This window comes from Corticium candelabrum, chromosome 2, assembly GCF_963422355.1.
Source record: "Corticium candelabrum chromosome 2, ooCorCand1.1, whole genome shotgun sequence".
NCBI classification, from domain to species: domain Eukaryota; kingdom Metazoa; phylum Porifera; class Homoscleromorpha; order Homosclerophorida; family Plakinidae; genus Corticium; species Corticium candelabrum.
This window is the reverse complement of record NC_085086.1, coordinates 10883984-10899416: the sequence shown is the minus strand read 5'-3', so window position 1 is coordinate 10899416 and position 15433 is coordinate 10883984. Positions and strand designations below refer to the sequence as shown.

General features: G+C 44.4%; 3 protein-coding genes across 5 annotated transcripts in view; 2 read left to right on the top strand and 1 right to left on the bottom strand.

The window, feature by feature from the left end:
• LOC134176212 (RAC-gamma serine/threonine-protein kinase-like) overlaps nucleotides 1-6494 on the top strand; it is a 16605-nt gene extending 10111 nt beyond the window's left edge. Inside the window, exons 8-16 of the mRNA XM_062642895.1 lie at nucleotides 242-307; nucleotides 375-443; nucleotides 729-851; nucleotides 1160-1288; nucleotides 2591-2722; nucleotides 2787-2869; nucleotides 5224-5311; nucleotides 5437-5542; nucleotides 6183-6494. Coding sequence (XP_062498879.1) covers nucleotides 242-307; nucleotides 375-443; nucleotides 729-851; nucleotides 1160-1288; nucleotides 2591-2722; nucleotides 2787-2869; nucleotides 5224-5311; nucleotides 5437-5542; nucleotides 6183-6253 — 867 coding nt within the window. The 3' untranslated portion in view covers nucleotides 6254-6494. The remainder of the gene's footprint in view (nucleotides 1-241; nucleotides 308-374; nucleotides 444-728; nucleotides 852-1159; nucleotides 1289-2590; nucleotides 2723-2786; nucleotides 2870-5223; nucleotides 5312-5436; nucleotides 5543-6182) is intronic.
• Nucleotides 6495-6973: 479 nt separating this feature from the next.
• Nucleotides 6974-9965, bottom strand: LOC134176158 (uncharacterized). Of its 3 annotated transcripts, none has more exons than XM_062642840.1 (5): nucleotides 9704-9965; nucleotides 9480-9598; nucleotides 8270-8447; nucleotides 7247-7315; nucleotides 6974-7083 (listed from the first exon to the last, which is right to left on the bottom strand). In XM_062642840.1, the coding sequence occupies exons 1-5, from the start codon at nucleotides 9727-9729 to the stop codon at nucleotides 7020-7022; spliced, it is 456 nt and encodes a 151-aa protein (XP_062498824.1). In that variant the 5' UTR covers nucleotides 9730-9965; the 3' UTR covers nucleotides 6974-7019. The 3 variants fall into 3 exon arrangements, with proteins under 3 accessions (XP_062498824.1, XP_062498825.1, XP_062498827.1); XM_062642841.1 differs by having other exon boundaries at nucleotides 9486-9598; XM_062642843.1 differs by having other exon boundaries at nucleotides 7039-7156.
• On the top strand, nucleotides 8254-12232 carry LOC134176157 (serine/threonine-protein kinase 11-interacting protein-like). Its single transcript, XM_062642839.1, has 6 exons — nucleotides 8254-8357; nucleotides 10341-10457; nucleotides 10522-10579; nucleotides 10826-10942; nucleotides 11003-11073; nucleotides 11446-12232. Exons 2-6 carry the CDS (start codon nucleotides 10341-10343, stop codon nucleotides 11740-11742), a joined length of 660 nt encoding a protein of 219 aa, XP_062498823.1. The 5' UTR covers nucleotides 8254-8357; the 3' UTR covers nucleotides 11743-12232.
• The last annotated feature ends 3201 nt before the right edge of the window (nucleotides 12233-15433 follow it).

The window sequence follows — 15433 nt, the reverse complement described above, 5'->3', positions numbered from 1 at the left end:
CACGGACACACACACACACACACATGGACACGCACAGACATGCACACACACACACACACACAGACATGCACACACACACACAGACACACGGACATACACACGGACATACACACACACGGACACACGGACACACACACACTCATGGACATACACACACACACACACACACACACACACACACACACACACACATTCTTATAAATCATTTGTGTAGCCACTTATTGTGTACTATTTGTCTTAGGATGAAGTAGAACACACTCTCACTGAGAATCGAGTTCTCCAGTCGATGCAGCATCCGTTTCTCACTGTAACATTCGTTTGTAAATAATGGGGCAAAATGTGACGTCACACACGTGTCGTTTGTTTGTGTGTAGGCATTGAAGTATTCGTTCCAGACAAAAGACAGACTCTGTTTTGTATTGGAATACGTAAATGGCGGAGAGGTATGACACTCGCATGTTACATTACTTCTAATGTAAGGGAATTGAGAGCTGCACGTGGTAGTCACGTGATAGTTTTAAAGAAGTCACGTGACTAGCGAGGAATCTGGTATTTTGTTTGTGTATCATGGTTATGCGCATGCGCAACATGTGACGTGATATTTACGTAATTAATTAATTTTATAGTAACACATTTTATTTCTTTGATTTTTTATTGGTAAACAACTGGAGACAAAAAATGTTTGACATTGTTTTGCTGGTCGGTTGACTTGCTGTTCTTTTGGTTAGCTTTTCTTCCATTTGTCACGTGAACGTGTCTTCTCTGAGTCGAGAACTCGATTCTACGGATCGGAAATCTGTTTAGCGTTGAAGTATCTTCATGAGAAGGATGTCGTGTATCGAGACTTGAAGGTGAGGGCGTGATGTGTGTGTGTTTGTGTGTGTGTGTGTGTGTGTGTGTGTGTGTGTGTGTGTGTGTGTGTGTGTGTGTGTGTGTGTGTGTGTGTGTGTGTCTGTGTCTGTGTCTGTGTGTGTCTGTGTGTGTCTGTGTGTGTGTGTGCGGGCATGTGTGTGTGTGTGGGCATGTGTGTGTGTGTGGACATGTGTGTGTGTGTGTGTGTGTGTGTGTGTGTGTGTGTGTGTGTGTGTGTGTGTGTGTGTGTGTGTGTGTGTGTGTGTGTGTGTGTGTGTGTGTGTGACTGACTATGTGATTGTTTCAGCTAGAGAACTTGTTGTTGGATCGTTTTGGTCACATCAAGATTACCGACTTTGGTCTGTGTAAACAAGAGATCACATTCGGAACTACGACGACGACATTCTGCGGCACTCCAGAGTATCTAGCACCAGAGGTAATGCATTGTGTATGCAGACTGGCAGACAGTCAGACAAACAGACGACAGGTAAGGCATACACAGACAGACAGACACCACACACACACACACAGAGACAGACAGGTAAGGCAGATAGACGGACGGACAGACAGACAGACAAGGCAGACAGACAGACAGTCAGATGGACAGACAGGTAAGGCAGACAGACAAACAGACAGGTAAGACAAACAGGTAAGACAGACAGTCAGACGAACAGATAGAAAGATAGACATACAGGTAAGGCAGACAGAGAGAGACAGACAGACGGACGGACAGACAGACTGACAGGTAAGGCAGACAGACAAACAGGTAAGGCAGACAGACAGACGGACGGACAGACAGACAGACAAGGCAGACAGACAGACAGTCAGATGGACAGACAGGTAAGGCAGACAGACAAACAAACAGGTAAGACAGACAGTCGGACGGACAGATAGACAGATAGACATACAGGTAAGGCAGACAGAGACAGACAGACAAATGGACGGACAGACGGACGGACAGAGACAGGTAAGAAAGACACACACACACACACACACACACACACACACACACACACACACACACACACACACACACACACACACACACACACACACACACACACACACACACAGAGCAAAGGCACACGGATGGACAGACAGGTAAGGCAGACAGACAAGCAGACAGATAGACACACAGGCAGACAGGTAAGGCAGACAGACAGACAGTCAGATGGACACACAGGTAAGGCAGACAGACAGACAGACGGACAGACACAGGTAAGACAGACAGATGGATGGACAGACAGACAGATAGACATACAGGTAAGGCAGACAGACAGACAGACAGACAAATGGACAGATGGACAAATGGTCAGACGGATGGACAGACAGACACAGGTAAGACAGACAGATGGACGGACAGACAGACAGATAGACACACAGGTAAGGCAGACAGACAGACAAATGGAAAGATGGACAAATGGACAGACGGATGGACAGACAGACACAGGTAAGACAGACAGATGGACGGACAGACAGACAGATAGACATACAGGTAAGGCAGACAGACAGACAGACATACACGTGCACACACACGCACATAGCCACACACACACACACACACACACACACACACACACACACACACACACACACACACATTGTATATATCTGCACATTTCTAATACGTACTCATCAGAAATACTACTAAAGGTCTAGCTATCTCACTACAGTTCCCAGCCTATTTCTACACAGAAATCTAACGTTCATCTATTGATCACTGTGTGTGACCATTTAGGTGCTAGAAGACAATGACTACGGTCGCTCAGTGGACTGGTGGGGTCTCGGTGTCGTCATGTACGAGATGATGTGCGGCAGATTACCGTTCTACAACAGAGATCACGAAGTCTTGTTTGAACTCATCATGATGGTGAGACAATTCGTCGTGCCTGAGTGATCATCGACGAATGGCCGACGTTCGTGTTTGTGTGTAGGAACAAGTAAAGTTTCCTGCTCGTGTTACGGATCTCTCGAAGAGCATCTTGGGTGGACTGCTGGTCAAGGAACCCAGTAAGAGGTCAGTATACTATCGTGTGTTTACATGCTTGATTATTGCCCCTCCTCCCCCTCCCCAATGGTTGGTCAGAGTCGGAGGTCTAGTATGGGATGGGGTCTTACTCAAATGTTGACACCTAATGTTAATTGGTGGAGCTTATTGATATTAATGTAGACTGCATGTTGCTACAGTACCTAGTAGAGCTTGAAACCATCACACTACCTACCTACCTGTCTGCCTGTCTGTCTGCCGTACCTGTCTCTCTGTTTGTCTGTCTGTTTGTCTGTCTGCCTTTCATGTTTGTCTGTCTGTCTGTCTGTCTGCCTTACCTGTTTGCCTGTCTGTCTGTCTGCCTTACCTGTTTGTCTGTCTGTCTGTCTGTCTGTCTGTCTGTCTGCCTTTCTTGTCTGTCTGTCTGCCTTACCTGTTTGTCTGTTTGTTTGTCTGTCTGCCTTACCTGTCTGTCTGTCTGTCTGTCTGCCTTTCCTGTCTGTCTGTCTGTCTGTCTGTCTGTCTGTCATACATATATTTGAAACATGAATCTAGCAACATACAATATGTAACTACGAGTCAACTTATACAGAATCACCTAGAGACTACAGATATCAACTACTGAACCAACTGAGAACTAAAAATTACATTTTCTAACTACAACTACTAAAGAACCCAAAGAGGGTCCAGTTATTACAACACTAATTATTGGAGATGAAAGCGGGTTGTTTTTGCGTGGACTCTGCAACCCAAGGATGACATCTTGCGTTGGATTACTCTAGCATTGCATTGCGTTGGATTACTCTGTCTGTCTGTCTGTCTGCCTTTCCTGTCTGTCTGTGTCTGCCTTTCCTGTCTGTCTACCTTTCCTGTCTGTCTGCCTTTCCTGTCTGTCTGTGTCTGCCTTACCTGTCTGTTTGTCTCTCTGCCTTACCTGTCTGTCTGCCTTACCTGTTTGTCTGTCTGCCTATCTGTTTGTCTGCCTTACCTGTCTGCCGGCCTTTCCTGCCTGTCTGCTGGCCTTTCCTGCCTGTCTGCTGGCCTTTCCTGCCTGTCTGCTGGCCTTTCCTGCCTGTCTGCTGGCCTTTCCTGCCTGTCTGCTGGCCTTTCCTGCCTGTCTGCCTTACCTGTCTGTCTGTTTGTCCGTCTGTGTGTCTGCCTTACCTGTCTGTCTGTGTGTCTGCCTTACCTGTCTGTCTGTGTGTCTGCCTTACCTGTCTGTCTGTCTGTCTGCCTTACCTGTCTGTCTGTCTGCCTATCTGTTTGTCTGCCTTACCTGTCTGTCTGCCTTACCTGTCTGTCTGCCTTACCTGTCTGTCTGCCTTACCTGTCTGTCTGTCTGTGACACCCATGGAGTAAGGATGCTCTCAACCACGCACACAGAGAAGAAGGGTATGCTGCAAAAGTAAGAGAGGAGAAGAAACTAAAGAAATACTCAGGAGAGGTCCTGCATGGTGGTTTATCATCCAAGTGTGTTCCACTAGTCTTTGAACATTTTGGTTTGTGGGGCTCGCACGCACACAAGTTTTTGTCTCATATATCTAGGCAAAGCTACAATACCACTCATGCACATCCTTTTAACAGCGCTCAACGTTTTAAGGCATTCTGGAGAAAGCAATTTTCCATCATTCTTCAGAGATGCAACGCCAGAGTGATTTCGAGGAAGCTGTCGAGATTTTCATGCAGTACAAACGACAGTGGCATAATGTTTGACTGCAATGTTGTAGGCCAAGTCCATTAATGTGTTATAATTTGCTTAGTTATGAAGGACTGGTAGATATTTGAAAGTTTCCTGTACATACGTAGAGTTTTGATGATAATAAATGAATCTGTCTGTCTGTCTGTCTGCCTGCCTGCCTGCCTGCCTTTCCTGTCTGTCTGTTTGTCCGTCTGTGTGTCTGCTTACCTGTCTGTCTGTGTGTCTGCTTACCTGTCTGTCTCTGTGTCTGCTTACCTGTCTGTCTGTCTGTCTGCCTTACCTATCTGTCTGTCTGTCTGCCTTACCTGTCTGTTCGTCTCTCTGCCTTACCTGTCTGTCTGTCTGTCTGTCTGCATACACATGTATCTGAGGTTTCAAACCTTCAACACGTGGTCATCAGGCATGCACAAGTTAATAATGTCAGCATCTCTACAGGCACAAGTCTAGCAAACAGACGCTATGAGAAGCACCAAGTAGCACTAGTTAAAGGACTAAGAGGTGTGAAGGTCTTAGAGCTTTGGACAAAGCTGGGGTGGGGGCTTACTTGAGCACTGGGGTAATAATCAGGCAAATGCAGTAACCAAACGAAGCAAAACTTAAGTGTGTATTGTAGTGTGTATGTTGGCACTAATATGAGTGTGTTGATTATTGGTTTAGTTTTGAATTTTGTATGTTGATTGTGCAGATTAGGAGGAAGTAGACGCGATGCAGAGGAGGTAATGGAGCATCCTTTCTTTGGTGAAGTCAACTGGCAGGATCTTTATGATCGCAAGGTAAGGATGTTGGTCAGAACACACACACACACACACACACACACACACACACACACACACACACACACACACACACCACACCACACTGTGACACACACACTAGACTTTGAACTGATGTCTTGCAGGTTAGTCCTCCGTTCATTCCTCAGATCAAGTCTGAAGACGACACGTCAAACTTTGACGAAGACTTCACATTGGAACCAGCAAGACTCACACCAACGGAAGAGAGTGGTAAGTGTATTGTACACATTTGTGCACCCTCCAGTCTTATACAGCGAGTCATGTAACACACACACACACACACACACACACACACACACACACACACACACACACACACACACACACACACACACACACACACACACACACACATGGCAAAAATGGCAATTGGATAAGGAGCTGCCGTTAAACGGTAATGCCCCAAGCCAGATGGCTGGGTTCCTGTGCACTAAGCAGGAGCTTGGCCAGGTGCTCGCAGGAGCACTGACTGCTACGCCAACTGTGGTGTGGGCACCTGAAGTCCCACCCGGACCCCAGTGGCTGATGGACTTTGTCGCAGTCGGAGGCCTTTGCCACCCCAGTCAATGACCAGGTACTCATTTATACTACTGAGTTGAGAGTGGCAATTGTGTGTGAGTTTTTTGCCCAAGGAAATTATGCCATAGCTCGTCATCACTGTGACTTGAACTTGCAACCCTGCAAGGTCCCAGATATTTCCATTCTCCAAACGCACTCTCTAACCAATTGAGCCACAGCACCACACACACACACACACACACACACACACACACACACACACACACACACACACACACACACACACACACACACGTCCACGTTTACTAAAATTATCAACATCAATATTTAGCTCTCACATCGATCACCGAAGAGGATGATGATCAGTTCACCGAATTCGGCTTCACTGGTCCGGACAACTGAATGTGAACGTCGTGGACATAATTGGTAAAAATGATACTGTTAGCCGTATTCTAGTCGTAACAGGTGACAAATTCATTGCTTTTCTACATACTGCTATTGCTTTGTCTGTACTGTAGTGCTGCTGTGGGCATGCAGCAGTCAGGTTCATGCATATCGACGTGAGATCGTTTGTCACGTTCTATTATTTAGTGTTATACTGTACTCTGTTGTCAGCATAGCAATTTGATTTAGATTAGAGCTACCAGGCCCATGATCACGTGAGACTTTGTAGTTGTCACGTGACTTGTGGGGAGTTACCTGGATGGGTGACATGGATGTGTAGACATGTATGTATGTGATGCATGTACTGTACACACACAGACACAGACACACACACAGACACAGACACAGACACACACACACACACACACACACACACACACACACACACACACACAGAAACAGAAACAGTACAAAATAAATTGATTATAATTATTAAAGGTGAATTACTAATTAATATTTGATTATTAGTCAATCAGCATGGGTGTGGCCTTTCTCACGTGCATTACCAAACCCAAGTGCACCAACACGTGGTCTAGAACGCCAGATGCAACAAGTGATAAACCCCATGTGCACAGACATGTGCCTACCTCATGAGTAACCACGTGCGCAAACACGTGGTCCTCACATGTCTGATTGAGGAGAGCCAACCATGGTGTCAAATATTGACATTACTTCTCCTATGTTTACAGCTCACATTTACAGCCACATCAAACAATTAAAAAAACTAGTCCTTTGTACTAGCCGCCGACGCCACAGCTGTCTCTCTGTCTGTCTCTCTGTCTGTCTCACTGAGAAAGAAAAATATTGCTGCTGAGTGGCAATCACAGCTCACATGCCAGCATGCTGAGTTATGTTATATCACTATGTACACATGAGAAGTGAGAAAAGATAGCAAGCTTTATTATGCATTTGGGATGCGTAGCTAGTTACTACGTTTTGGGCTTCACTAACTTGGTAGATGATAAAGCGATGTGCGGCCGACCATTGGATGTTGTCGAGTGATCCTTCTTCGAAAAAGACCTGCACATAGTGGAGAGGATGAGTTGTTATCAGTTTGACATGTAGTGCCTGTCTGTATGTATGTTGCTCACTTGTCTGTCTGCCCGTCCGTCCATTCGTCTGCCTGCCTGTCTGTCCGTCCATTTGTCTGCCTGCCTGTCTGTCCATTTGTCTGTATGTCTGTCTGTCTGTCCGTCCATCAGTCTGTCTGCCCGTCCGTTCATCTGCTTGCCTGTCCATTTGTCTGTGTGTCCATCATTCTAGTCTGTCTGTCCATCCATTTGTCTGCTTGTCTGTCTGTCGATTTGTTTGTGTGTGTGTATGTCTGTCCGTCCATTAGTCTGTCTGCCCGTCCGTCCATGTGTGGCCATCAGTCTAGTCTGTCTATCTGTCTGTCTATCTGCCTGCCTGTCCGTCCATTTGTCTGCCTGCCTGTCTGTCCATTTGTCTGTGTGTCCATCATTCTAGTCTGTCTGTCCATCCATTTGTCTGCTTGTCTGTCTGTCGATTTGTCTGTGTGTGTGTGTATGTCTGTCCGTCCATTAGTCTGTCTGCCCGTCCGTCCATGTGTGGCCATCAGTCTAGTCTGTCTATCTGTCTGTCCATCTGCCTGCCTGTCCGTCCATTTGTCTGCCTGCCTGTCTGTCCATTTGTCTGTGTGTCCATCATTCTAGTCTGTCTGTCCATCCATTTGTCTGCTTGTCTGTCTGTCGATTTGTCTGTGTGTCTGTCTGTCTGCCCGTCCGTCCATCTGCCTGCCTGTCCATCCATTTGTCTGCCTGCCTGTCTGTCCATTTGTCTGTGTGTCCATCATTCTAGTCTGTCCGCCCGTCCATTTGTCTGCCTGTCTGTCTGTCCATTTGTCTGTGTTTCTGTCTGTCTGGCTGTCTGTCTGTCCGTCTGTCCATCTGCCTCTGTCAGTCTGTCCACCTGTCTGTCTTACCTAAATACATTATTTTGTCTCTAAATAATTACCCTTTCAAAGCAACAGGTACTAGTGAAGAAGACGGTATATGTGACGAAGTCTTTTCTTTGCTCTTTGTGGTCGTGAGCGGCATATGAGGTGAGCTGTTTCCAGAACGCAACGTCGTAATACTCCCTGATCCTCTGGAAGCCACTCCAGCACTAGAACGAGACTGAGTGCCTCTCGTACCTAAAAGACAGAAAAGTCAGTCAATAAGATGTACACCTTGATCAACAAAGATCCTAGGATATTAACTAATTGGTAGAGGGTTAGAGTTTAGTGTGTAGAAGGAAGATGTAGGAAGTTGCTGATATTTCACTCGATTCAAATTCTGACTTCATATAGAAATGGGCAGACAAATAGACAAACATGTAAGACAAAAAGAAACAAACAAAGAAAATAGAAGACGCAGACAGAGAGAGACACACAAACAGTCAGACAGACAACAGACAGACAGACAACAGACAGACAGACAACAGACAGACAGACAAACAGACAAACAAACAGACAAACAACAGACCGACAGACAGACAGACAGACTAATCCTAGGACAGACAGACAGACTGACAGACAGATAGACAGACAGATAGACAGGCACATAGACAGACAGACAGACAAACAGACAGACAAATAAATTGACAGACAGACAGACAGGCAGACAAACAGACAGACAAACAACAGACAGACAGACAGACAGGCACATACACAGACAAACAGACAGACATACAGACAAATAAAATTGACAGACAGACAGACAAACAGACAGACAAACAAACAAACAACAGACAGACAGACAGACAGACACACTAATCCTAGGACAGATAGACAGACACACTAATCCTAGAACAGACAAACAGACAGACAGACAGACAGACAAAAAGACAGACAGACAAGTAGATAGATAGACAGACTAACAGACAGACAGACAAATGAAATTGACAGACAGACAGACAGACAGACAGACAACAGACAGACAGACAACAGACAGACAGGCAGATAAACAGACGGACAGAGAGACAAACACACAGAGAGATAGACAGACAAACAAACAGACATACACATAAACAGACAGACAGACAACAGACAGACAAACAGACAAACACCTGTACCAACATTACAACCTCGCTCTGCTGTGCTAATCCGGTTGTAATACAAAATTCTATTTTGCCACAACGTTCCTACATCTTCTGCACACCAAACCGAGACGAGAGTAATTGCTACCTGCACCTGAAGACCTTGTGCTGTCTGTTGTCTTCGTAGCAAGTGCCGATGACATGACAGGAGAGGCAGACGGCTTTGGAGACTGTGGAGTGCCAAAACGCTTCGGTACTGCCCTCGAACTAGCAGAAGCCACACTGGGACTCAATATCGGTAAATGATATGAAGAGAAATGAGAGACAAGTGAGGAAACTAATAGACAACCGTCCAACTTATACTTCAATTACCTATCAAGAACCACATGCACACACATTTGTGTGTGTGTGCATGTGCCCCATACATCAAGTACACTCTACATCTCAATTAACATCCGGGACATTTTATAAATTACCCGTATGTCTACTCGATTTATCTAATTGTTTGTTTGTGCTACTCTTTTATCTTTATCTCGACTCCCTCTCATCTACTGTCTATCATCTAGGCACTCACTTCATTTCATCGAGATGCAAATGCCTCCACCTCCGATGACTAACATCAAAATATAAATTATTATTATTAGTTTGAACAAATCGAAAGCATAAACAACACACCCACTAATATAATTGGAATTCCGTACATCTAGTCTAGTCTCGCGTAGCCAGACCCCTTTCCGCCGCGGCCTCTCCGCGGCGGAAAGGGGTCTGGCTACGCGAGACTACTTCCCGATTTCCTCGTTGGTCTGAAAGACAGAGCACGTTATTCAACTCGGCGTTGAGAAAGCGTTGGTCGAGTGAAGAAAAGGAGATGACATTCACCTTGAGACTTCTTATTTGCATTCATCTTCATAGTCTATTTGCCTGTTTATTTGTCTGTCTATTTGTCTGTCTATTTGTCTGTCTATGTGTCTGTCTATTTATTTGTTTATTTATGTATGCTTCCATGTAGATGAGTGTGAGTCACAATGAGTTGGAACTGTTAGATTTCCAGCAGTTGAGTCAAATGTCGTTGGTCAAACTAGACGTCTCATTTAATACTCTCAAGCTGCTGTCTTCCAGTAAGCAGGTGCCATTGCTATACATTAATATTGTTGATTGGTTGTTGATGGACGTGTGTGTTGTGTACGTAGAACATAAATTCAATAAAAGAACTTGATCTTAGCAACAACAGAATTAACAAGCTAATAGGTGTGTGTGTGTGTGCGTGTGTGTGTGTGTGTGTGTGTGTGTGTGTGTGTGTGTGTGTGTGTGCGTGCGTGCCTGTGTGTGTGTGTGTGTGTGTGTGTGTGTGTGTGTGTGTGTGTGTGTGTGTGTGTGTGTGTGTGTGTGTGTGTGTGTGTGTGTGTGTGTGTGTGTGTGTGTGTGTGTGTGTGTGTGTGTGTGTGTGTGTGTGTGTGTGTGTGTGTGTGTGTTGTATTGTATGTTGTATTGCAGGCTGTGAGAATCTTGTTAATCTCGTTTATCTCAATGTGAAGAATAATCTTCTCACTCATGCGAATGAACTGAATTGTTTGTCAAATCTCACTCATTTGTCAGACTTGGTGGTTGCAGGTGTGGCAGTTTTTGTGAGTTTATGTGGTGACGTTTGGTGATTGTGTGTGTTGTGTGTAGGAAATCCGTTTGCGAGGGGAATGTTGCGTAGGGCAAGTGTGTTTGCTAGATTGCATCTTGTTGCTAGACAGGTTAGACTCAGATACACACACACACACACACACACACACACACACAAACATGAACACAGGCATGGAGACGCGCGCGCACACACACACACACACACACACACACACACACACACACACACACACACACACACACACACACACACACACACACACAACATGAACACAGGCATGGAGACACACACACACACACACACACACACACACACACACACACACACACACACACACACACACACACACACACACACACACACACACACACACACACACACACACACACACATACACACACACACACACACACACACACACACACACAAGCACATTTTTATCAACTTGAATTAGTGAGTTGTTTGTATGTTGTTTGTCCAGTTAACTTTAGACGGCTACAAGATGTCACGAAGAGACGAGTTGAAAATCCGACGTCACACATCTGTCTCTCCTCCACATCATCTCATCTCAAACACATCATCATCATCCAGACCCCATCACTCTTGCTCGTTATCCGTCCCGACTTCGTGTGCAACACACAACATTCAACAACCAACAGCGAGTGTCAAACCATCGTCTCAAACGGTTGAAAACAGACAGACGAAACGATCACTAGCTGCTCTGACTTTACTAGAGAAGACGGAAATGAATGGACGTGACGTCATAACGGATTTATGAGTGACGATAAGCCGTCGAGGGATGAGTGTGAGCATAACACTCGATCATCATCAACACTTCATTCTCCATTAACGTCTTATAGTTTGGCCTCTGATCATCGAGGACACGCCCACACACCAGAGGAAGGAAATGAGTTGAGAACATGGTCATCGACTGCATGTCCACACACTGTGGCAGTCCCTCGTTACCATGTTGATATCAATGATTTGAATATGGGAGGACACGATTCGTTGTCTCTTTCGGGTGAAAATCTGAGTGAGGGAGAGGGTTATGAGATGAGAAAGAGTGGAGCAATTTGAGCACATGTTGACTAGCTGAGTGACGATGCATGCTAATCTTGCAGTCAATCGGGTCATCACATGCACACACACTAGATTGTCACGATGCATAGAGGTAGAGATGATTACTCATTTTTAATTGACAGACTTATGTGATTGTTTTAGCACTCAGCAATAAATATTTTGTCTAAATAAAAATTGGTTTGGAGTGACGTTACGGTATTTAAATGTTTAACATTTATTATTTAATATTTAATATTTAATATTTAATATTTAATATTTAATATTTAATATTTAATATTTATTATTTAATATTTAATATTTAATATTTAATATTTAATATTTATTATTTAATATTTAATATTTAATATTTAATATTTATTATTTAATATTTAATATTTAATATTTATTATTTATTATTTATTATTTAATATTTATTATTTAATATTTAATATTTAATATTTAATATTTAATATTTAATATTTAATATTTAATATTTAATATTTAATATTTAATATTTATTATTTAATATTTAATATTTAATATTTAATATTTATTATTTAATATTTAATATTTAATATTTAATATTTATTATTTAATATTTAATATTTATTATTTAATATCCGCATGTACAGAGAAGTTTTTGTTTCCGTTTCTGCTGCTGGACTATGTTCTTGTTGTAGGCGAGTTCTTGCCATATATCATAACCTGTGACAGCAAGTGAACTCGCCTACAACAAGAGCAAAGTCCAGCAGCGCCTGCTGTAGGCTCGTGAGGGGAAATGACCGGCTGGACAGTCGAGCCTACACCTGCAGTGGAACGGAAGCAAAAACTTTGCTGTATATGCGGATATTACCATCTCCCACTAGTGGAACAAAATGCATGTGCTAAAACACGCGGAGCGAGCACAATGAGAGGACTGGCTAGGAGTCTAGAAATGTGCCAATCAGAAAAGGGGAGGGCTGGCTGCCACATCCGGGTCACAACGAGTGCTGACGATTCTAATCGCTCTGTTCGCTCTTTGCAGCTTGATATGTGGTAGTGTGAGTGAGTGTCGTGTGCTATTTGTTGCATGGGTATAGATATCTCAGTCTGTTTGTCGTGTTCAATCGATGTATACTGCAAATAGTCGAAAACAGAGTTGTGTACCAAATCAATTGTTTGTTGTGAACAAGATGTGTGATGGTTGATGACTGTTTCACTCATTTCAATTCATCTAGTTTGTGTTCCTTCTAGGAAGTTGGGCGTTACCTTTGTTTATAATCTGACGTTTCAACTGGATGGCTGATTGTATATTGTCAGTGGCGTACGCAGGCATGTTTCCAGGTTGCCCGGAAACCCCCCTAGAGGTGGACGTTACCGCTAACGGTACACAGATGTCTGGGAATTCGAGGCTATGTTGTAGCACGTGTCTAACGCGCTGTCTTCTCACTGCTACACGTGCCAGTCAGGAATGAAGCGTCAGTTGACATTGTCGCAGTTTGTAACAGGGCCTACAGCTGCTGAAGATGGACCCCTCGGAGCGGAGGCTCGAATTGACAATCAGCCAAAGCGGACAAAGATGAGAGTAAATATCAAATATCAATTAAACCATTAATATCAATATTAATCTAGATATTGATATAAAAACAGTTATTAAGATCAATAATATTGATATTAATATAAACAGATCAATATTATTGATATTAATATGGAAACCCTCCCAGAGAAATCCTGGGTACGCGCCTTATTGTATACCTTCCTAACCTTAACCGTAACTATGTCAAACTTACTGGAGCTCAAAAAGTGACAATTTTATACTTGAAGTTGGTATCTGTTGTTATAATGTTGAACAATGTAGACACCTTAAAAATGTCTTTCTTACTACTGTGTTTTGGCATTTAATTTATGGTTGGTTGCTATGATTTGTTGATTACCTGATTAGACCTTCCTATGGTAATTGCTTATTCTACTGCTTTGCTCTCTTGCTGGACTAGAGTCTACTATTTCATAGTAGGTATGTAGCAGCACGTGCCACTGGCAATTTCTTTTGCACATGCGCATTGGCTGAAACGGAAAGTAGGGCGTGTCTCCACGTGAAGAGTTGAGAAGATTGGAGTAATGGCTGAAGGCAGCGGCTGGGTAACGTGCAAATATTTGTAGATATCTAACATTTACTGCTTGGTGCGGTAGTTATGGGCAGATTCGCTTTGATTGTCAAACCGTGATTTCTTACAATCTACGACTGCTGCTGCTTTTACGTTTGGTCGTCAGTCTACATGTAGCTACTAGTAGGCTTTAGTGCAGGCTAGTGAGTACTTGTAAATTTTAGTTAGGCGAGGATAGCCTGTGCTTCTATGTGAAAGTAATGGTGAGATTATAGGATGTTGGAGTGGAGACTTGGCATGTTTGAGGAATAGATGTGAACGTGTTTTTGTACAATTACAACAAGTAATTATTGTGAAATGTGATGAATTGGTAAGTGCATGAGGATAGTAGAGGAATTGGTGATGTGTCTTGTGTGTTAGTGTAGTGTGACATGAGAGTGACTGTTTAACTAACTAGTGTCTTTTCTCTTATATCACAGTTATCGGTGAGTGTGTGACAGTTGAGTGTTGGTGTTGTGTTGTCTCACACTGTTTCTCATGTTTCTCTTGCTCTCATTTATTCCATCATTGACTGGATGAACATCAGAATGTGAGCACATCACTGTATGTAATATAATAATTTCTTGAGTGACAACATAATCTAAAGTTGTGTGGATGGAAGAAGACCCAAAGTTGGGAAAACTGAGTTCTCTGAATGTTTATCTAAAGATTGTTTCTATTGTTTATCTCCAAAAAATTGTATATTGTTTCTTGAATGCATGGATGACACTTCATTACACAGTTACTAAGATATGGAACTGGAAATTGTGTGTTCATGCGTGGGTGCGTGCATGTGTGTGTGTGTGTGCATGTGTGTGTGGGGGGAGGGGAAGGGGGGAGGGGGAAGGGGGGAGGGGGAAGGGGGAGGGGAAGGGGGAGGAGAAGGGGGAGGAGAAGGGGGAGGGGAAGGGGGAGGGGAAGGGGGAGGGGAAGGGGGAGGGGGAGGGGAAGGGGGAGGGGAAGGGGAAGGGGGAGGAGAAGGGGGAGGGGAAGGGGGAGGGGGAGGGGGAGGGGAAGGGGGAGGGGAAGGGGGAGGGGGAGGGGAAGGGGGAGGGGAAGGGGAAGGGGGAGGAGAAGGGGGAGGGGAAGGGGGAGGGGGAGGGGAAGGGGGAGGGAGAGGGGGAGGGGGAGGGGGAGGGGGAGGAGGAGGGGGAGGGAGAGGAGGAGGGGGAGGGAGAGGGAGAGGAGGAGTGAGAGGGAGAGTGAGAGGGAGAGTGAGTGAGAGGGCGAGGGGGAGGAACTGGGGGAGAGAGAGGGAGGGGGAGAGAGGGAGGGGAAGAGGGAGGG